At 37.5% G+C, this 22,911-nt stretch overlaps 1 protein-coding gene across 1 annotated transcript in view; it reads left to right on the top strand.

Moving 5' to 3' along the window:
• The window catches only part of KIF13B (kinesin family member 13B), a 182,882-nt gene that overhangs the window by 115,094 nt on the left and 44,877 nt on the right, over positions 1-22,911 (top strand). Inside the window, 13 exon segments of the mRNA XM_023519655.1 lie at positions 939-1,109; positions 2,381-2,538; positions 3,262-3,394; positions 7,176-7,322; positions 7,926-7,955; positions 9,341-9,440; positions 10,005-10,131; positions 10,893-10,948; positions 12,620-12,744; positions 14,057-14,233; positions 17,039-17,131; positions 20,996-21,148; positions 21,917-21,994. Coding sequence (XP_023375423.1) covers positions 939-1,109; positions 2,381-2,538; positions 3,262-3,394; positions 7,176-7,322; positions 7,926-7,955; positions 9,341-9,440; positions 10,005-10,131; positions 10,893-10,948; positions 12,620-12,744; positions 14,057-14,233; positions 17,039-17,131; positions 20,996-21,148; positions 21,917-21,994 — 1,548 coding nt within the window.

The following is a 22,911-nucleotide window of genomic DNA, read 5'->3' as shown; positions in this document are numbered from 1 at the left end:
ATTTAGTTTAGCTTAACTAATTTTAGGATTTAGTTTTTTTCATGATTGGAGGAGTTTTAGAATATTACAACTTACCATAAAAACTCTAGCTTAACAATCAATCTGATGCTCCCTGCCAAAAGAAATAGAATATTTGGCTGCTTTAAAATCTAAAATGGGCATTTCTTCTGGTGTCATTTGGGTCTGATTAGATACACATTTCCGATTGTACATTGTTATCATAAAACTCTACACTCATGTAGTCCGGGGCACATTGCCCTTGATTCTCCTCTCCTCCCTGAATGTGCATGGAGAAGGCATTTAGTAAATGTTGGTGCCAAGAATGGTCAACATTCACCATCTTTAATCTCCTCTTCTTCTTCTCTAGGTCTTTAAAGTATACATTCCTGATGATTCCATGATAAAGTTTTCCAAAAAATGCTCTAGTAGCATGTAACATTCTACTTGAGAACCATGTTCCCTTTTATACTTTAAAGTATCAAAAAAATGTTTTTTGCCCTTCCCTGAATATTTATTGCTTATTGGCACATACACTGAATTTGTTCTTCATCCATCATTCTTAATGATCCTGTGTTCTTATGATGTATTCATAGTAGCCATTTTGTTGAATGGTGTTGATGTTTGAGGACTTTCTTTTTCTGAGTAGTTATCATAATATGACGACGATATAAGAAACTAGAATTTAAGTATTCATCATCAGCCTGCAAATGCTTTAAAATATCCACCTTTATAGTCAAGGTTGTCGTTACCCTGTGTCAACCTGTCACTAAATGTATCAGTGGTTATCACCAGTTCACAGAGGCAGAAGTATGACCCAGGGTGAATAGGATTTGGTCTGCGTAAACCAGCAACAGTTAGGACTGTGGTCCATATCTCCGACTCAGTATTTCTTGGTACTTTCTGAGTTAAAAACAAACAGAACCTTTCTTTTCCTTCAGGTTAAAATACTCCAAGCCACTGGGTTGCCACAGCATCTGTCCCACTTTGTATTCTGCAAATACAACTTCTGGGATCAACAGGAGCCAGTAACTGTTGCACCGGAAGTAGATACCTCATCCTCTCCTGTCAGCAAGGAGCCTCAGTGCATGGTTGTCTTTGATCATTGCAAGGTAAGTTTGTTTTCCAGACTTGGTCAACATTTAATTACTCAGGTAAAAACAAAACTAGAAAATGAACCTTATTTTGTTGACTAGTTTGGTACCAATATATGTCTTGGATCAGAGTTTCTTAGAGTGGGGCTGTAGTAAAAATGTAAAAAGTATTACCAACACACTGTACGCCTTTAACTTACACAGTGTCATGTCAATTATATCTCGGTAAAGCTGGGGAAAAAAAATCTAAAGTTTTGCATTTAATTCCTCCTCAATCAAGAGTTAACTTCCGTGTGAATACACATACACGTGTATGAATATACGTGTGCTCTTCTCCAAAAGGAATCCACGTTTTGCATTTAGATTACTGGAAAAATTGTCATCTAAAAAAGGTTAAGAAACTAATGTTAGAAAAAGTGAAGGTAGAAAAGAGACAAGAACTGACTTTATTGAGCACCTAATGCTCTGCTAAGCACTTTATGTTATTCTTTCATTTGATCTTTGCCACAGTTGTACTGCTGTTTTTCAGAGAAGAAGCGAGTTCAGAGAGGACAGTTTGCCCATGGCTGGTAACTGGCAGAGCCGGGACTGTCAGATTGTAGATTTTTTTTTCTGCTGTGGCACAGTCGATTCATCGCATTTTTTTTTTCAAGAGGGAGATTTCTCTCTAATCTGTTTAAAACAGAAATGCCTTTAGTATTTTAAAGACCGAGAGAGAAAGTGTGGAGATTCTATCACTTTTTAAAATAAACAGTTTTAGAGCTTAATCCTAATTATTGCAAAATGCTATCTTACATCTATCTTGGACAGGTTGGGAAGATTTTTAGAGATTAGGTGATTTTTTTGCACTGACAGTCATTATTTATTTCCTTTCTCTGTTATTTATTTCCTTTCTCTGTTATAGCTTCCTGAAAACTGGGAAAAACTTTTTCCACTATACTGCTGTGTAATAACTTTTATATCAAAATGTTGTGGATCATTGTTTTAATTCTTAATACAATTATTTATACTTTAAAAAAATAACTCCCAAAATATTGCTAACAAAATAGAATACAATACTGATCTTTATAATAGATTTTTAAGGTGAAACATTTTTAAACAGTCAGTTATTTTTAAAGTCAAGAATCTTAGACCCTCTGAGCATTCATTATGGGTGTAGTATGACAGTTCTGTTCTATAAAACATTCCTTTCTATTTCTCTTCTCCATGGTGAAGTAATTATATGATGTTTGATATAAGTAAGCATAAGGTTACCAGAACGTGTTCCTTCTGTAATTATTTTCTTTCAGGAGTTTACTGTTAACATCACTGAAGATTTTATTGAGCACCTTTCAGAAGGGGCATTAGCAATCGAAATATATGGCCATAAGGTGACCGATCCTCGGAAAAATCCAGCCCTTTGGGATTTGGGGATCATACAAGCAAAAACACGTAGTCTTCGGGACAGGTGAATTTTAGATATCTCTGATTCCATTTATAATTTTAAAAATCGTTTTGAGGTTAATACTATCATTTATGAAAGTCGTCATTTTCTGAGCATTATCAGGACTAGATGGGGGCGTTTCCAGGGCATTAACAGCACAGTTAAACTTCCTTAGAGTGAGCTTTGAAGAGCGTTGGAAGCAGATTAAATACATACGGTTATATACTTAACTACAATATATAATATGTAATACATAACTTTTATTATAAATTGAGTGAAATAAAATTTTGGAGAATAGGTAGGGCTTATCATTATGAATTACTTCTAATTACTCAGCTGTAGAGAGAAAGGATCAAGATATATGCTAGAATTTAGATTTACTTATTTTGTCTTTAACTGAAAGTTCTTTTTAAGCATAATCAGCGATGGGAGGAAGCAGACTTATTTGTTGACCAGGATTTTAAAAAGAAGAGTTAAAAGGAAATGACTAAAAGCATATACTTGTACTTTTCATCTGTAGATGAGAACCAGATTTTCCTTTTTCCTTTTTTTCATATTTAGAAAGTTTTACCGAGTAATTATATTTGCTAATATGTACTTGTATATTGCTCACTGAACTACAGATCATTCTATTGAAATATTCTTTTTGGAAGTTATTATTATTGTTAATTCTCATGTGTAGGATCGTAAGCTGCCTGTATTAAAATAGAAATGTATGATTTTCCAAGAACTTCTGCTATTTCCTAGATGGAGTGAAGTCACCAGGAAAATGGAATTCTGGGTTCAAATCTTGGAACAGAATGAGAATGGTGAATACTGCCCTGTGGAAGTAATTTCTGCCAGGGACGTGCGAACAGGAGGAATCTTCCAACTCCGGCAGGTAACAGAATTGTGACTGTTGCTGTCCTGAATGGTAGCATTAGAGTCTGTGGCACCATAACGCATTATGTTGGATTCCCTTTAGCAGAAATGTCAGCAGTAATGAAATCTAGACTGGCCAAGTCCATTTCCTATATTAAAATCATCTCCTACTTCATGTGTATTTTCATTTTTCAAAAATATTTTTATTTATAATATTTTCAAACGAGCTTTTGTTAGGTTTAAGTAAAAGATAAGCAAGAACAACTTAGAATTGAATTGTATAAAATAAAATAAATATATCAAGCAGCATTAGGATATTTATAAAGACAAGGAGAAGCAATGAAGCAGTGCGATGTGGCAGAAAGAACAAGTCTCCCAAGTCTGGCACGCTGAGGTTCACTCAGCGTGGGGATTGGAGATACTGTATTTGAAGCGCAGAGCTTGGTACATGGGAGGTGTGAAGTGTTTTTTCTTCCCGACACCAGCCAATTCTCCAGTTCTCTGCAGACACCATCTGGGTGTCCTCCAGTTCAGTTTGGACCTTAACCATCAGAGTTAGCATCAGACTCTACAGATATAAGGGCTCAGACTTAAGCACAAGACTGCCCTCGCTTAAGACACCGTTGCAAGTGTCAGATTCCCAGGTTATCTATCCACTTCTGTCCAACTTGGCTACAAAGTCGGGGTTTCCCAGAACTCTCCTCCTGAGGTTTGATAATTTGCTAAAATGACTCACAAAACTCAGGAAAGCCTTTTATTTACTGTTAACCAGTTTATTATAAAGGATACATACAGTTCGGGAACAGCCAAATGAAAGAGGTGTGTGGGGCAAGATATGGGAGGAAGGATGAGGAGCTTCCATGTCCTCTCGGAGTATGCCACCCTCCCAGCACCTTGATTTGTTCGCTGACCAGGAAGCTCTCTAAAGCCCATCGTTTGTAGGTTTCTGTGGATATTCCATCATATAGGCACGTTGATGACAGCCTTGGTCACTGGCGATACTCAACCTCCAGGCCCTCTCTTCCCTCTCCCTGAGGGGTGAGGCTGAAAGCTCCAGCTTCTAATTCAGGCTTGGTCTTTCTGATGACCAGCCCTCTTCTGAAGCTCTCTGGGGGCCTGCTAAGAATCCCCACATTAAAAGTCACATCATTTTTTGTGCCCGTAACTTTTTATCACTCAGGAAATTCCAAGAGTTTTAGGAGCTCTCTGCCAGGAACTGAGGACAAAGACCAAATATTTTTTTATGATACCACAGAAGGTGTAAGATAAATGCAGCTAGGTAGATATGAATACCTGCCAGAATTCAATATGGCAGAGAAATATGTGAGAATCGTCACTCAACTCCAGGCAGATGACAATCTGGAAAGTGTCTGTGCTGACAACTAAAGATGAGAGAGAATATCTTGATAGAATTTACATAATAGATTTGGAAATACTCTTTTTGCTCTACTTTAATTCAACATTTAGTGGAGTAGTGCATCCTATGATAGTTTCTATATTTTAGAACAATAGTAAAATATTAGGATAGCTCTAGAAAATGAATGTTGAAATCATTCAAAGCAAAATATGAGAAAAAGTTAAAGGAAAAAGAGAGTTTGCTTAAATTAAATATTTCAGTTCTGAATGTTTTTGTAGAGGGAGGATGATAAGCACTTATTCTGTGACCCCAGCAAATGAATTTTAGCAAATTCATTCACATATGGTCAAGGAACTAAAAGCAAAAGGAAATTAGTTTAAATTATAGCATGAGATACACACACATAAAAGAGGATTCTTAAGGTTGTGAAAAACATCTTTTTCTGAACATCTGTTAAAACTATATATATCGTTTTTGGATGCCTTAGAAATTCATCTCCTGGAAAGTAAGACCAGATAATTTTCTGTGGTTTAGTGTAAATTGAATATTTAAGTATTTGTCATATTTCTGACAACCTTTGCTACCTAAGTGTTCAAAGAAATGTTGGGTTTATTGGGAAAGACCTTTTTGAGGGATGTTTCTTAACCTGGATGTTGAAAGAATTATGCAAAGGCTAGAAAGGATTTTTATATCTAAAGATGCAGAGGTGGGAATTAGGTAAGTTTAGGTAGAAAGTAACATGTAGGAAGAGCTGGAGAGCAGTAACGGGAGACGTTATAGAAGCACATGGCAGTTAGGTCATAGAAGGCCTGGATGGTAGACTCATTGAATTCAATATATTTCAAAATTGGAACCTATTGTTCTTGAATAGGAAAAGTGACAGAGGAACACTGATTAGGTTAACCATAAAATTTCTTATTTTGTAGTTAAAAAATGGTCAAATATCAGTAGTTACAAGAAGTTCAATCTAATCATTTAAGTATACTCTTCAAAGCTTTTTCTATGGAACATTAAGCTATTCCTGCATCTTCCCCCTGCTTTTCTTCCTTGAATCCTCCCCAGAATATATGTATTTCACATTTCACATTTGGACACACGTTTAAAATAGGCCACTTTCTGTCTTAGGCAAAATAAATAAACAAAAGTAGCTAATTGAAATGATTAAACTATTTTAAACAATTAAAATGTTTTCTTAGGTACTCTTTCCAGAAAATATCTGATGCGCAGTCCTTGGAAAGTATTAAATCAAAAGACATCTGTAGTCCATCGTTTCCAGTCTAGTTTGATAGGATAAATCGCTGCCTAAGTTGATTTTTCTGATAATGTCAAGCATTAGAATTAGAATGTGATGGAAGAGGGAGAATAACTGATTTGAAATAGTATCTTCAAACTCCATTTTTCAGATTCTATTTTATATTTCTAGAATTTATAAACCAATTTTGAAGTCAGTAATTTGGAACGACTGGGATTTAAAAAATATTACTTTATTATAAATATACAGAGTCACACAGTATTTATTCTGAAAATGTGCTTAAGAAGGAATAGGTTCTTTCTGATCAATTCTTTATTTTGCTGCTTGGTTTCAAATTATTTGGGGATTAGAGCAGTGAATCCAGAATAGTAGTAATCATTCTAATTTCTACTCTAATTGCTTATTTTTTAAAGTAGATGATACTGTATATGCTGGGTTTGGTGATCTGCTCGTTTTTTTTAAAGTATGGTTAACATCTGTCACCATACTCTTTAGCTTAAAACAGTATGTATATTTTTCTACAGCTGTATTTTAATGACTGCAATATTTTATATATACTAAAGTTTAATCGGTTATTAATAATAATTTGTAAATAGTTTCTTGTCATTCTTAACATTGTTTTATAATTCTTTATCTATATACATGACTATTTACTTAGACCAGATTCCTAGAAAGTTGAATTTCTGGGTCAAGGGAAACCTATATTTTTAAGGCAAATTGCTCTGCAGAAAGCTTTATCAATTTATATATTCCCACCAATAGTGTATGTAATTGTCTGTTTCATAAACTTTGGGCAGTATTGGAAATTGCCTTTTTAAAAGATAATTGCTAGTTTAGTACGTGAAAATAAATATGTATCATGCTTATTTTAACCTATACTTTGATTATTAGTAAGTTGAACATTTTTTATTGTCTAGCTATTTGTTTCTTTTGTTACAATGTTTTAATGTTCATTTTTATTGAAAAAATACGTAAAACACGTATTCGTTCTGTCTTTCTACTTGCTTAAAAGGTAAATAATTTTTCTCATTAGTTTTTCAATTTGTAGTTTACTATTTAACATTTAAGCTATAATGACAGCGTCTCCAAGTTAAACACTTGTCCCAGCATCAGCCTGTAGGGGTCTCTCTAAACCAAATTTTTGTGACTTAAACTGATTTTAAGAAACTCTTAAAATTGTCTGTGATGCAGGGGCAGTCCCGGCGAGTCCAAGTGGAGGTGAAGTCTGTGCAGGAATCTGGGACTTTACCACTGATGGAAGAATGTATATTGTCTGTTGGCATTGGATGTGTGAAAGTTAGAGCACTCAGATCCCCCAAGACACAGGAGACCTTTCATGTAAGTTTCTGTGCCTTTTCTGTTCTTGTTGAAAGACCCAAACAGACAAGAGTCTTTCAGAACCTGCCTTCCACAAACAATTCTTTCAGTATTTCTTTTGTTTTCCTTTGTTGACTTTTTCCCCCTTCTCTGTATTTGCATTTGCATGGAATCACAACACCCGACTGTTGGTTTTGCCCTGATACATGGCAAACTGAGAGTTAAAACATCAGCCTCCTGAAACTCCTCGGTGCCTACTAGTGATTAACCTCCTCCGTCTCCCACCCCTCCGCAGAAACCCCCTACTGGCTTGTAAAGACTATTTGCTGGCAGGTGTTTGATTTCCCCTGGGGTGTGGGACTGTAAACCCAGCAGGGAACGTATTGTACTGGTTCCCGAAAAGGTCAAATGAGTGTTCTTCACTTTGCTCTGAGAAGCTCAAGGTTTTACTCTAACTTCCTGAAAACGATGAAACCAAGAGTGAGGGTGAGTATAGGTGGGAGTCATTAAACAGTATATTCATAAATTAGAAAATAGAAAGTATGGGAAAAGATTCACGTTGTTTATTATACCCTGATTCTTGGATAATTGTTTCAGTTCTGCATAATATATTTTTTCTTTTAGGAGGAAGAGGAGGACATGGACAGCTACCAGGTAATGAAATGCCTGTTAGCCTCATAAAATAAGCCTGATGAAAGATTCAAGTATTGCTTTTTCAAATTAAAATAGAGTAGGGAACTAGTATTTCATAGACCATAAAGTAAAATCTCTTTTTTGTAGGAAATCATTTCTGACTGCTCTCGTTTTCCGAACCTGGAGCTCCCCATCCAGGTTCCCTACCCATCAAGTTCTTCAGATTCTCTTTCTTGCTTTTCCTGTCCCCGAGTGGAGTCACCCACTCCTTTCCCTGAAAGAAATGTCTCATACTGAGCTTCAGGCAAGCCATACCCGCTAGGTATTTCCTTATTTTAAGCCAGGTCTTTTTTTCTCCACTTTATGGAGTAATACAGGTTTGATTTTACACCCCCTCCCCCTCTGCCCCTTTTCCTAATCTGCAAGATTGTGTTTATGTCTGTTAAGTTTTATCTCGTTGGTCCTGTTAGGACTCTTAGAGCTCTTTGGATCCTGATTATGTCATCCAGTGTAGTCACTCTCCTGGTTTTGCATCATTCTAATTTGATAAAGATGTCTGCCTTCCTATAAGTCACTGATAAAAATATTGTATCAGAGAGGGTTAAATACAAAGTCCTATGGTACAACAGTAGAGACTTCTTTTAAGCTGACATTATTTCATTAATCACTATTCTTTGGATGTGCTATTTCAGTCATTTCTGATTTCATTCAAATAGATTCATTTCACATTTCTCCATCTTGTCCACAAGAATGTCATGAGCTATTTGGTTAAGTGCTTTAGTGAAATCCAGATACACACCATATCCACAGCATTCCACTGATCCACCTAGTCTTGTAACTTTATTATATAAAAGGAAATGAGGTAAGATTAGTGTACAGTCAGGTGTTGACTGGTAAATTGTTCATCAGTTGATAATGCCCCCATCCCTTCCCACCACTAAAATAAAACTCCACCAGAACAAAGAAGAGAAGCATTTACATGCTGTTTGTTCAGACTAGTGAAACATGTTGAAGGCTGTAGTGACGAAATTTGAAGAATTCTTATGATAGTTCTAAGGGATATAAATTTAGATTATTGAGCAGTATTTTCATTCAGCAGAGACCTCATGGAATATCTTGGTTGCTGGTGCCAGAGTTCTGCCTTTTGAGCCAAAAGAAGTAAAACGGGTTCTGTATATCAGAGAACGCCTTTTCAGAGATGGTCTTACCCTAGAACAATAATGCTTTCATTTCTGAAAGCCTCTGTTCTCATTAACGGTTATAATCAACTATTGGTTGTAATAAAGACGTTAATGTATAATACTTTGCATTTTCAAAGCATATTAGAGTTAGGTAAGGTAGAGCCTTGGTTTCAGATATATTGTCTTGACGTTATATTTACTGTCATTTCCCTTGTTTTCTTCCAGGATCGGGATTTAGAGAGACTGCGTAGAAAATGGCTAAATGCATTAACAAAACGTCAGGAGTACTTAGATCACCAACTGCAAAAGCTTGTCAGTAAACATGGTAGGAAAAGCAAGTTGAATACTTCCCTCCCCCCAAGTTAGTGCATAATTAATCCCTATTTGCAGCCACATAAATTAAAAGTAGATGAACACATCAGTAATGCGGTTGGCAAGAGCATAGGGGTATTACTTATTTGTGTCATATCCTTTCAGAAGAACATTTATCTAGTTGTAATGTTGTCTGTGCAGAGGTCCCCCCAGCCCCAACAAAGAGAAAATACAGTAAACAGAGTAAACATTGTCCCTCAAAAATAACTTAAGTAAGATGCTAAATTCTAGATTTCTTGTCCAAAAGCACTTGAATCCGCTGACTCTGAAAGAAGTCATTCATGTGCTCTTCCACTGAAAGCTTTCCATGATGGCCTCTCTGTAAAGAGTACACCGACCTCTCTAGCTTATTGTTTTTTATTGTGAATTTCCTATCACTAGTTAGGGAAGTAATAAGTTTCTAGCGAACCCTCATCAACCAATAAGTGAAATATAAGCAAATCTTGTCTTTACACAGGAGAAAAGTGTAAGTAGCAAGTGAGATATCTGTATTTGACCTTCATTCCTGATGTTCCAGATAAAACAGAGGATGATGCTGACCGTGAAGCTCAACTTCTAGAGATGAGGCTGACGCTGACTGAGGAGAGGAACGCGGTCATGGTCCCCTCTGCGGGCAGCGGCATTCCAGGGGCTCCAGCAGAGTGGTAAGAAGGCCGCTGTGTGTCTTCTGAAGTTCCAGATGCTCACCAACCGACTGTTGTCTGTGTGAATTCGCCTGCGCTTCAGTTAATGGAAGACTCATTCCAGCATATGGGAAAAAGTTGTTTGAATTAGAGGAAGTGTTAAATTTTTTTCATGAGTTGGAATAACTATAGCCCAAAACTGTGTTTTATTAAATAATATTGTTATTGGCCCAAGCAATTAAGATTTCTGAGAATCTAAATCAATATTTAGTACCAGTGCACTTAGCATTTAAAAAAAATAGTTAATATGTTAATTACTTGGGTCATTCCCTTAAAAGACCATTCGGTCATCATAAAATTGCATCTCCAGGAGTTTTTGGTTTTGGTGCTGGCTAAAACTGTACTGTCAGCAAATGTTCGGTGCTACTTTATAGAAATTGAAAATAGTAAATTAAGCCATATGGGCTTCTTAGGTATATAATTTTATAAGAAAGTAACTTTAAACAAGGGAGCTGCATTTATAAACAGGTATATATGTCTTATAAGACTGAGTTCTAGTTTCAGTGCATTTGATAATTACACACGAGTGCACCAGCGAAAAGAAGCAGCACTTACAGTCAAGTCTTTGTGGCATCTCTGATATGAAATTATAGCAAACCCAATAGCAGAGTTATTGGCTTGACCTGCAGTAGCTCTGAATGTGTATTAAGGCCGTATCCCGAAGTACATGCTGCTGAGAATGTCTGCTTTATTTGAGATGCTATTTGTTCATTATATTTTAGGACCCCAGTTCCTGGGATGGAAACACACATTCCTGTTATATTCCTTGACTTAAATGGTAAGTTATGAGGTGCCTTCTGAAGTCTTAACTCTGATGAGTTGGTGTCCGGATAATACCTAGATTCTAACAAAGTGTGCAGGTAGGCAGTTCTGTACGCCTAAGGTTAGGGTCCATTTTATGTGTGCCAAGAGACTCTTGAGAAAGAATGAACTTTCTGTAAGAATACTATTTCTGTAACAGTAATATGTATGTTTCATCATGGTTGTCCTCACCTTTCATTCTGCAACCCATACTGCTGTGCGCGTGCTTTGTTCTTTCATCATTTTCAGATGGTAGTAATGTTTTCATGTGCTTAAAGTATTTTCTTTCATTCTTAGGAAAAGATTTTCCTCTGGAAAGGACTAATAACTAGTAATTGCTTATGTAGCATGTTTCATTTTATCTGGCGTTTTCTTAGCTTTATCTAAGAAATTTCTCACTTTTTCTTTGACTTTTCATGCCATTCATCCCCACATTACCTATTTTTAAAATAACTGTCATATTTTTTTCCTGACTTTTCCCCCTTCATATAAAATATTTTGGATGTGACTACGTTTTACATATACTCTGCGTGAGGAGGGAAAATAAAAATGAAAAGGTAGATTAAAGAGCTAAAAATAAGTTAAAAGTCAGCCGTTAAATTCCGAAAACATCTGCAGAAGAACTATATATTAAAATTAACCATCCTAAATGGATAAGATTGGTTGTCCTCAGGGGTTTTCTTCCATCTAGCTGGAAGTGAGTTATAATATCTGAAGTATTTAGCATCTTGAGCTACTTAGCTTATTTAGACACGTGGAAGATTTTTATATGGACACAGAGTTAGGAAATAATACTTTGCCGCTTTCACTGTCCACCCGATGGGGTTTAATGTATTGCCACTGTACGCTCTCCTGTCTTATTCTCTTGAGCCTTGGAGACTGAGGATGACTCTGGCTTAGTTTTATGTTGGATTCTGGATCAGTGAAAGGGGTATGTGTGTGTGTGTGTGTGTGTGTGTGTGTGTGCACGCACGCGTGTGCATGTGTGCGTGTGTGTGTGCACACACAAGAAAATGGAAAAGAATAAGCTTAAAGAAGACCTGTTAGTATAGATATTCCTGGATGTGATCAGGACCTTGTTCAGTCTTATTCCCATTCTTGGTCCACCCAAAGCCCACATACTAGAAAAGCTATTTTTGAGGTCTACTCACAAGCTTATGATGGACGGGGAGCAGGGTGGGGGCAGGCTTGGAACTGAATAATTAAAGGGCCACCGGCGCATCTCTCCAGTTTCTAGTTCCTGTAGCCAATTGATTCTTTAGTTGAATTTAACTGTCGGGTAATTGGAATCACTCTCACTCTTGTTTCTTCAGTGCACTAAGAGATAGGAAATTTGGGTTACAATCTTTTCATTAATGTTTATGGGCTGACCTTGAGTAACCTCTTGGGTATCTTAGCTTCAGTTGCCTTCCATGTAAAATAAGGCATAAAGGTAGGAGATTGGGTTAAGATAAGCTCTTGAGGCACTTTCCAGCTCTGATATCTGTGAACTGTTTGATGGTCATCATCCATGTCATGTAAGGTTTTAGAGCCCAAAACAAATGAAATTTGAGGCAAAAGAATTTAACACTAAGCACATTGAAATTTAACTGGTAGGTGTTATCCTTTAAAATGATCTCTGTATTTAATGGAACTTCTTTGCTTTTAGCTGATGATTTCAGCTCTCAGGATAATCTTGATGACCCAGAAGCTGGTGGGTGGGATGCTACCCTTACGGGGGAAGAAGAAGACGAGTTCTTTGAACTGCAGATTGTAAAACAGCATGATGGAGAGGTAAATAAAGCACAACTCAGGAGGATTGGATGAAAAATAGTTTTTTAACCTTTCCCTGAGCCTTTTGAAACAGAGAAGTCATCATTTCAAAACTTATATTTCTCAAGAAACATAAATGAAAACCTTTCATTATGACTTCCAGAAAGAATGGAACCACTTCCAGAAGGCGTGGACCATCAGATTATGTCTGTTTACTGTCTTACTTCCTCTCCTGGTAAAGGTTCTCTGTTAGTATTCATAGTTTAGATCAGCAGTGGTCCACTCTCTTGGGAAATGCTACTGAATGCATAGAGGTATAATGACACCATGCTTGCAATTTGCTTTGAAATTCTTCGGTAAAGACTTTTTTAAAAGGGGGGGAAAAATAGGTGAAGCCAGTGTGGCAAAAAATAATGTTCGAATCTGAGTGATGAGTATACAATGGAAACTTATTTTTTAATTTTGAGTATATTGGAAAAATTTTTAAGGATTTTTAAAGGAAAGCTGATAATGATGCTTTGAAGGGCACATTACTTAGCAGTGTGCCTAAGTTGCAAAACCTGAATCAAACAGTGGGAAAACAATCAGACAAACCCAACTGTGGCACACTGTGAAACAGAGGGCCTGTACCCTTTTTTAGTAAGTCAGTGTCATGAGCTGTAAAGAAAGGTCGGGGAACTATTCCAGATTAAAGTGGACTAAAGGGACATGAGAACTAAATGCAATTTGTGATCTTAGATCAACACAGTTAAAAAATTGAATATGGACTCGATATTATGTAATAGTATTGTATCGATATTAAATCTCCTGAATATGATAATTGCCCTATGGTTAAGTCAGAGAATATCCTTGCTCTTAGAAGATACTTGCTGAAGTATTTAGGGAGATAGAGTTATGTGTCTGTAACTTACTCTAAAGTGATTCAGGAAAGAAAAAATTCAGCAAAACGCCCCCACAATAATATACTGTGTGCGTATGTGTTGAGAGAAAGTAGCAAAAGGAAAAGTGGCAAATGTTAACAGTTGATGAATCTAGATAAAAGATATGCAGAGTTCATTATACTGAATTTGCATTTTTTTAATTTTTTATGTTCGAGCATTTTTCAGAATAATATAAAAGCCAGCCAGCCAGCCAGGAACATTCTGCTCTGCACTTCCCAGACTAGGGTGAGGCAGGCCACGTCCTCATGTCGCACAGCCTCTCAGGGTAGCTCTAGTAGAGCTGCATTCATGACTGGCGTGTGCCACTTCAGCGCAAGCCAAGATGTTTCCTCGTGAGGCTTTTTGTTTTTAGAAAGAGAAGGAAAAGTATGTTCTTTCTTTCTTCTCTGCAGGTGAAAGCGGAAGCCTCTTGGGACTCTGCAGTACACAATTGTCCTCAGCTCAGTAGAGGCACACCTGCAGATGAGCGAGTGTTTCTGATTGTGCGGGTGACGGTCCAGCTCAGCCATCCGGCTGACATGCAGCTAGTATTACGCAAACGAATTTGTGTCAATGTTCATGGTAGGCAGGTGAGTTATTAATTCTGTCTGAAGAAATGACTTTAACCACAGGTCCGACACGAGGGCAGGGCTGTGGAATGATTGCTCTGGCCTCCTGTCCCAACAGGCTCTGTGAAGCATCAGGCTTTTCTTTTCAAGGTGACCGTCCCCGTCCTGTAACCGTGCTTGCTTCAGTCCTGGAACATGTCATCTTGACTTCTTCCTAGACCGTATTCAGTTGTTACACTGAATCTTTCTTACTGTATTTTCACGAATTACAGCCATTCTTTCGGGTGCCACAGAGAGAGCCCTGTCAAGGTGAAGTTCACTGTTCTTGGTTTTGACTTTTCATCTGGGTCCTACAAGATGACAGCGTTCACTGCAGTTAGCTCTCGTTTGCTTCTTACTCTTCACTTTCAATACCTTTCTTTTCTTTCAGTCATCTCTGCTAATTCACTGATAAATTTGGAGCATATGCTCTGTTAAGGCTTGGGATAAAAAGATGAGTAAGAAAGGTCTGTGTCCTTAAAAAGCCAGTGTCCATCGGCATATGTAGATGTATAAACAGGGACTCTTTTCTGTAGTGATAGTGCTGTAATGCAGGTGCTCGTCACCGGCTAGAAGATTGCAGGTCAGAGATTGGAGAGTTCGGGCCGAGGAAGTCAGGGCAGGCTTCAGAAGCACGGCAGCTTGTGAGCTGCTCTTTCACACACAGGGAAGTTTGGCAGGCAGAAAGGAGTCGTTGGCTGTTCCACGGAGAGGAGGAAATAAGGTGCAGAGGTAGTGAGGGTGGAAAGGGCGTGGCAGGCTGGGGGACCTTCAGGAGCATAGCGTAACTGTGCGTGCTGCAGAGGCCAAGGCTGTGGCTGTCAACATAGTTGCAGCTAGATTATGAAGGACCTTGTGCCCTGTGAAGAGGTTTACTAGAAAACTTCTAGGTAAAGATGTGAACCATTTCTGTTATTGGTTTTGCAAATATAGAATTTGGGAGGTTGATTCTAGGGATTTTTTTAAACTGTCTGTACTCACTTTTTGGAGGCCTTCTCAATACACTGACTAAAACCAAGACAGAGGAAAATAAATCTTTTCATTTAAAAGAGCACAGTCATGGTTGACAGAGTCCTAGATGTAATCTCCACCCCTAAAAATTAATCTTTAGTTCTAAATGTCACACTGATATCAATCTTTGAAATGAAGACTGGCGGTAATGCTGTTAAAATTGCAGCTCTTTAGCTTGGCAATCCAACATCAATAAAATCCAGGTCGCCGGGTTAGCCAGAGATGTGTGTGGTGTGTCTCCCATTCACTCTTCTCCCAGTCTCCTTTTTCTCGGAAGTCTTTAAGGAATTGAAAAAGACATGTTGCTCCTGGGGAGCGTTTTGAAAAGTTATTTGCTATTTCAGAACTTGAGGTTCTGGTTGCCAGGCACTGAGGCCGACCTGGTACAACTGGCCTTACCCAGGCACTGAGCCTGTCCTGGTACCAGCGCCATGGAATTTTTAACAGAACAGGTGCATTGTGGAGTTACCAAGTTTCTTCTGCTTTTTTGTTTTGTTTTTATTTTTATTTTTATTTTTTTCATTTGTTGTTGTAGAGACAAGGAGTTGCTGCATTTCCCTCCATTGAAATGATTTGAAAGTATCATAGTATCAAATTGATACTGAATGAAATGTTAGTATTTTAGGGCATGGCAGTTTCCCTCCCAGTTTCAGATAATTCTAAAAATGACTTTTTTATAGCAAGAACAGGGACTGCGTTCTGATCCTAATACATGCAAGTCAGCTTCAATAATTCTATCCAAATAGAAGACAAGAAAGGGTGATAGCAACAGCACCCCGCCCCCCCACCCGGCCGCCCATCCCCTCTACACACACACTGAAAATAAGCTGTAGCTGCACTTGGACCAGCGTGACTGGCACTGGCTCAACACTGCAAGGCTCAAGTCGAGGGCGAAGGGATGAAATAAATGGTCTCTTTTCATTCTAAGAGGCTAAAATCGTTTTTTAAATTAACTAAAGATTATTGAATAGGAAAGAAATTATTAAATAGTTTGTGAAAATATGTATTTCTGAGACCAAACAGCTTGATTTTTCTGTTTTCTCTGGGCGTTTTTACGTATTTCCTGCTTTCCTCGTGCATGGAGAAAAAGGTTCAGTGTTAGTTTAATATTCTTTCCTCTTATCTGTATTCACCAATTATATTCTGCCCTCATCCCTGCTCTCTTCAACCTCTACAGGATGTTCAGTCTTAGCAGCATCTTCAAATGAGTCATCTATGCATTAATTCAACAGTTCAATTCTTAACTGTGCAAAGAGCACAGTCAGCATAAACAATGACCATGCACTCTTAAATCATTCTTCATAACGATCCTGCTTTGGTCAAGAATTTAATGCCTAAACTTGTCAATATTCATGGTACAAGATGTCCATCGTGCTGTAAAACAAACAACAAAAAAGTGTAAGAGTCACCAGTCCTTGCTTACATCTTAGTTAGAAGGTCATTTCATTGTGCAGGAGTCAACAGCCTTATCGCTGTAGACTTTAAGCAGAGTCGAACCAGATGCCTAGTGTCAGTTTCCAGAGTTGGGGGTCTGTGCTTTTCACATATAGGACCTGTCACCCGCTGCACACCTTTGGATACACAGGTGTCTAAAATTGGTTTTATGCACTAAGACGAACCTGTATTTAGTGATTTGGATTCCAGCTTGTTTATATTGAAATATGCTCTGTTTTTCTTTGGTTAGAGTGAATGCAGGGTCCTTTATGCTGTCTCTCTGTTAATGTAAACTCGGTTTTTGAGGTGGGAAACTGTATCTTCTGTTTTGTTTTTTTCTAGGGTTTTGCTCAGAGTCTCCTAAAAAAGATGTCTCATCGAAGTTCTATTCCTGGCTGTGGAGTGACTTTTGAAATTGTCTCCAATATTCCAGAGGTGAAGGATCATATATAATTTGAATTTACTGAAAATAGACATGTAATTAGAGCTAACTCCCTGAAAAGTCACCTACCCAAGAAATATGTATTAAATGGAAATGTATATTTAGGGAAATGCTATAGATTTATAGAGACATTTCCTAATCCTAACTTGACTCATAGTAAAATGTACTTATGGCTTTAAAGTTTCTGGTTTTAGTATTTTGCTAAAGAACATTCTCTTGAAAAGCAAATCAACACCTTTTCACTCAGAAGATGAAGAGGAACAAAAGGTACAAACTTCCAGTTACAAAATAAATGAAGTCACAGGGATGTAATGTACAGCGCAGGGAATATAATCAATAATGTTGTAATAACTTTGAATGGTGACAGATTGTTACTAGACTTATTGTGGTGATCACATTGTAAGTTATATAAATGCCAAATCACTATGTTGTACACCTGAAACTAATCTAATGTCGTATGTCAACTATACTTTAATAAATAATAAATTTTTTAAAAAAAGTAAAAGATAATAGTATCATAATCCTCAAAGCTAGGCAACATGGCATAGCGTAGAGATTTAGGGTTTCATTTTGGAGTCAAACAGAAATCTTGTTTCTTTCACCAATAATTGAAGTGAACTTGCTTAGGTTACTCTGAGCCCCGAGTTTTTCATTTGTCAGGTGAGGGTAGTAATACCTTCCGAACAGGATTCAATGAGACAGTGTATCTAAATGGTGGTGTACATGATAAACTATAAATTGTAATTGCTATTATTATTATAGTTACTATTATTATTTTATTATTATTTCTCTTTATGAACTAAGCGAGATAGTCACAGGAATTAAACAAAGGGAGCTTAAAACATCCCTGACAGAAGTTTATTGGAGGATGCAGTTTATACTTGCTTCCCAATATTTAATTGCTGATTTAGACACATTTATTCACCTGGGCACTGGCACTGTTGGTATTAGAGGCCTTCCTGCAGGGGTAGGAGAAATGAGGGTGGGCCTAAGAAAAGGACCATGGAAAAGAGAAAGCGCAGTCTCTCTGCCACAGTCTCTCTCCGCAAGCGCAGCGTGAGTGAGGAGGTGCAGACTGTGCTTTCCTCGGAGCTGGAAAATGGAATGTGAGCCTGGGAGTGCATACTTCCTCCTAACCACACGGTCAGCATCTGCCTCATTCTCTTCATTTAAGGGCTCACATGTGCTTGTTGATTGATCCTGTTGAGTATTTGAACAATAGATGGACAATATGTATTTTAATACAGAGATCAATTTTTAGAAGAGTAAAAAGGTTACACAGTTCTTAGGCTTTGTTTTAGATTGCTTATATTGCAAAAACACGTTTTCCTCTCAAATAATGTCAAATAGTAACTAGTTATTTCCTGGATCTTCAAAGTGTCAGACTTACATAGTAAATATTAACTGTTAAACTATTTAATTTGGAGCCTGCTGAACAAATATTAAATCTGTTTTCAGAGTTAGACTGCCTGCAAAATCTTGGGTCTATAATAGATTACTCTTTGTATCCTTATGTGTTTAAATAGAGACTTAACTGTTTATTCTCTGTATCTGAATGTTTTATATGTTTTTCCAGTTGTTTCAGATCTTAACACTAAATGGTTTGAATGCAGTTGAGAAACAGCTGCAGTCAGTATATAGTGCACATAGCGACAGCTCTGTGAACCATCTTCAGTTTTTCCTTTGTTCTCTTCATCCCTCCCCTACTCCCCTCCCATTTATAATTCTTGCCCTCTTTAAAAGTGCATTTATTCTATTGTTTTCAAAGGGAAGAAATGAGGCGAAATCAGCTGAAAGATAAACAGAGCCTCATGTGATTGGGCTACCTATTAAAACTGGCTAAACGTCTCAGTTGGCAAGCGTTATTTTTACATTATCAAATCCTGACGGTAGAGAAAAAGGAAAAGTGAGACTTAAAGCTTACAGTGAAAGGACTACATTTAGTTTATTTTTTTAAAAAACAGAAATTTCCTTTAAGAAGCTAGGCTTCATTGTGAAAAAGCCCCTAAAAGTTCTTTGTGTTCCATATTACGGAAGCTTTAAGGGCTTGTGGCAAAAAGAAGTGGTCAAAGGCCAGAAAGCGACAGGAGACTTTTTTTTAAGCAACTAGAATGTTAGTGGGAGTATAAATGATACAAACACTTTAGAAGATATATACCTACCCCACGACCCAGTAATCCTAAGTCCTTTATGGAGAGAAATAAAAGCATATGTCTATACAGACTCGCACAGGAATATTCATAGCAGCTTAATTCAAAATAAGTTAAAACTGGAAACAGTCCAAACATCAATTAACAGAGGAATGGATGAATGAATGGTGGTATGTCCATACTGTGGAATCTTACTCAGCTATACAAAGAAATGAACTGTATTAACAAATCTCAAAATCATTATGCTGAGTGAAAGAAGCTAGACACAAAAGAGTATGATTCCATTTGTTAGAAATTCTAGAACAAGTGAAACTAATCTATGGTCAAAGAAATCTTGCCTTGAGGAAGGATAGGAATTGACCGTGAAGCTCATAAATGAACTTCCGGAGGTCATGAAATTTTTACATCTTGATGGGTGTGCGGGTAACATGGATATATACATTTCTTAAAACTCAAGTTTCGCCTTTTTTCGAAAATCAGGATAACGTCTGTCCCTTCAGACACCAGAAAGAATTCTGTGTTGAGTGGTAAAAAGAATATGTAACAACTCCGTCAGGAGTCAGGAGACCTGAGTTCTAGTCTTACCTCTTTTGCTAATTATGTGGCCTTCCTCTTTCCTCATCTACAAAATGAGGATGACTTCAGAGTTATTAAAAGGCTCAGATGAATTACTATAGGAGACGAAAATTTTGCCATCTTCCAAATTCTTCCATATTTTATCTGTTCTAATGTCCATTTAAATTTTTAAAATTATTTTTGAAGTTAGAACGCATCTTAAAATTGATATCTTAAAATTAATTGGCAGGGTTTTTTTCTCTGTAGAGGTGATAAAATGATGTTTTTCTTAAAGTTGATGACATCTTAAGATGCAGTGGCATATAGATATAACATATTCACAAATAAATAAAGTATCTGATTTTCCCTGAGAAGAGTAATTTGTTATGACCCAAGTTTGTGTGAAATAATTATCAAAGTCCCTCCCTGGCTTGTGACTATCGCATTTACATGCATGGGCTGCTCATGGCACACGAGCAGGGTTAGGCTCTACCCGAAAGCACAGGGAATGAAAAATTGCCTAGATAATTCTCTTCTTGATTGGCTCTGCGCCTTTGGCCTCTGCCACTTAAGAGTTGAGGATCAAGACCAGTTTTAGAAGCTGCCACATTTTGAATATGTAGTCTCTGGTAGGCTGCTTAGTTAAAATGTCGAAACTCAGCCCTTCTATACCCCTGTCTGCCTCCTACGAGGGTTATTTGGATCCCACCCTTATCTAGCTGTCACCCCAGCTCCTCATTCCTGTCTCTTGTCCCTCAAGATATGTTCCCGAAGTCCTGGAGGTTGTATTTCCAGCTAGACCTCCAATCCTTTCTAACCAGTAATGTTTTTGTTTTCATTGGAAATAGAGAACAGTTTTGTTGAGAATGTGCTGTTTCTATGCACATTTCTATGCACAGCTATGCTGTGTTTAGCCTTTCAAGACAACCTAACCACCATTTATACCATGATTTCTGTGAGAACTGCATTTTGAGTTCCAGAAGTTGACTTTAAAATGGAATTTTGGAATACATCCCATTTGTTAGTTCAGTACTCTGTGTGTGTGTGTGTGTGTGTGTGTGTGTGTGTGTGTGTTTGTATAAATCAAGAAGCTTTTATAATGTTTTCTTCTGCAACGTACTTAATTTTAACATACAACTTTCCATTCTCCAGGATGCCCAGGGAGTGGAGGAACGAGAAACATTAGCAAGAATGGCAGCTAACGTTGAAAACACAGCTTCTGCTGACTCAGAGGCTTATATTGAAAAATACCTCAGAAGTGTGCTGGCTGTGGAGAACCTTCTCACTTTAGATCGTCTGCGCCAGGTCAGCCAACAGAGCTGGTAGCAGTGGCGCTAACCTAGCCTGATTCTGTGATTTACTTTCTGTAATTCACAGTATTGTTAGGTCTAAATTTTTGAAGTGTCTGTTTAAGTGGAACATATTAATTTAGCTTAAACCTGCCAGTTAAGTCTTTGAAGATACCGAACCTGTATTTGGAAAGTTCCTTTTTCCAAGACACTAAATGGTATCTAGTTGCCTTGAAGTAATGGAAGAAAATATTTAACTCTTCCTGCATTCTAGGCAGTAATGTTACTGAAGAAATATGCAGCAATGAGGCACAGCGGGCCCTGTTTGCTTAGCTGGATAAGCCTGCTGCAGCCTGAGAATGGTCTCTAGAAAGGATTATACAAATGCTAGCTGTTAACCTAATCCTTAGAGAAACCATAAATCTCTTTTTACCTAGCAATATTGAGACTTTAAAAAAAAAAACAAAACAAAGATACTAATGAAAAATAAGAGAGAATGGTCTGATTTTCACACTGCTTCTCCTGGGATTAACCTTTGGCCAGCTAGAAAGGGGTCATTAGTAGATGAAGAAGAGAATGATCTAGGTAATCTGTCAGCTAAATCATTAACTTTGAATATTCCACAGTGATTGTAATTGGATCACTCTGTCATGTGAAGTAATAGCCATCATTTAAAGAACTAAGAATGTGTATGTATAGATGGTAACTCAAAGCTAGTTTTTGTTAATATTGCTTTGGTGGTGTGTCTCTAACATGTATTTTTCCTCTATTTTCTGACCGACAGGAAGTTGCAGTGAAGGAACAGTTGACAGGAAAAGGGAAGCTGAGTAGGAGGAGCATCAGTTCTCCAAATGTGAACAGAGTGAGCGCATGGGCTCCCCATTTCCTGCTCTGTTTGTTTTCTCCTTTCTCTTCTCTTCTTTCCTTGAATAGCTCTTCTCTGTCCTTTCAATGTCATCTTGGATATCACTTCCTTGTCCGAACTGCCTAGCATAGTGACTGTATGTGTTCAGTGAGTAGGTGTTGAGAGAGAGTTCGAACTAAAACAACAGTAGCCAGGTGCTTAGGGCAAGCCATTTGAATTTTCCGGGCTTAGGTATACACAAACTCAATTGCTTACAGGCTATGCAGCGTAGTATAAATGAGTAAAATAAGTTAGGTTTGTTTCATAACAGTGTCTTAAGATCGTTGTTGTTTTTTGAAACATATATGTATATATAGTAGGTGCATCTTAAACACACAAATAATTCTTCGCAAAGAAATAGGCTCGTGGCCCTGTGATTTATCTCTCCTTCTCTTACTTTTGATCAAGATGTGGATATGAGAAATATTACACCTTTGTCTGAACTTTACACCAAGTGAAAATATAGTAGAAGCAAGCAGAAGCATCGTAACAAAGAGCAGCCGACCCTTAGCCTTAGTGTTCTCTCGGGAGACAGTAGTGAGAGGTAGGAAGGGTATCAAATTGGAGGGCACGTGTGGCCATTGAGTGACTGAATGACATCTCTGTTTCAAGACTGAAAGATTGGGAACATTCTCAGACATTAGGAAATATTACTTTTTCAACATAAATATCTTTTCGAGAATTCCTTACATTAAGATGTACTGATATATGTACTGATGATTTGGTATTTAGAATCCTATGTTTAAAATAAATAGTTTGTGTGTATACATTTGCTGTGAATAAAGGAGTCATAAGATCAGGACATGGTAAGAAAACCAGTAACCTAGTGTGCTTTACGTGGAAAGAGGTGAACAAATGGATTATCTCTTATTTAG

This window comes from Pteropus vampyrus, unplaced genomic scaffold (assembly GCF_000151845.1).
Source record: "Pteropus vampyrus isolate Shadow unplaced genomic scaffold, Pvam_2.0 Scaffold229, whole genome shotgun sequence".
NCBI lineage: Eukaryota > Metazoa > Chordata > Mammalia > Chiroptera > Pteropodidae > Pteropus > Pteropus vampyrus.
Note: the sequence above shows the minus strand (reverse complement) of the source record. Positions and strands in the feature narration are given on the sequence as shown.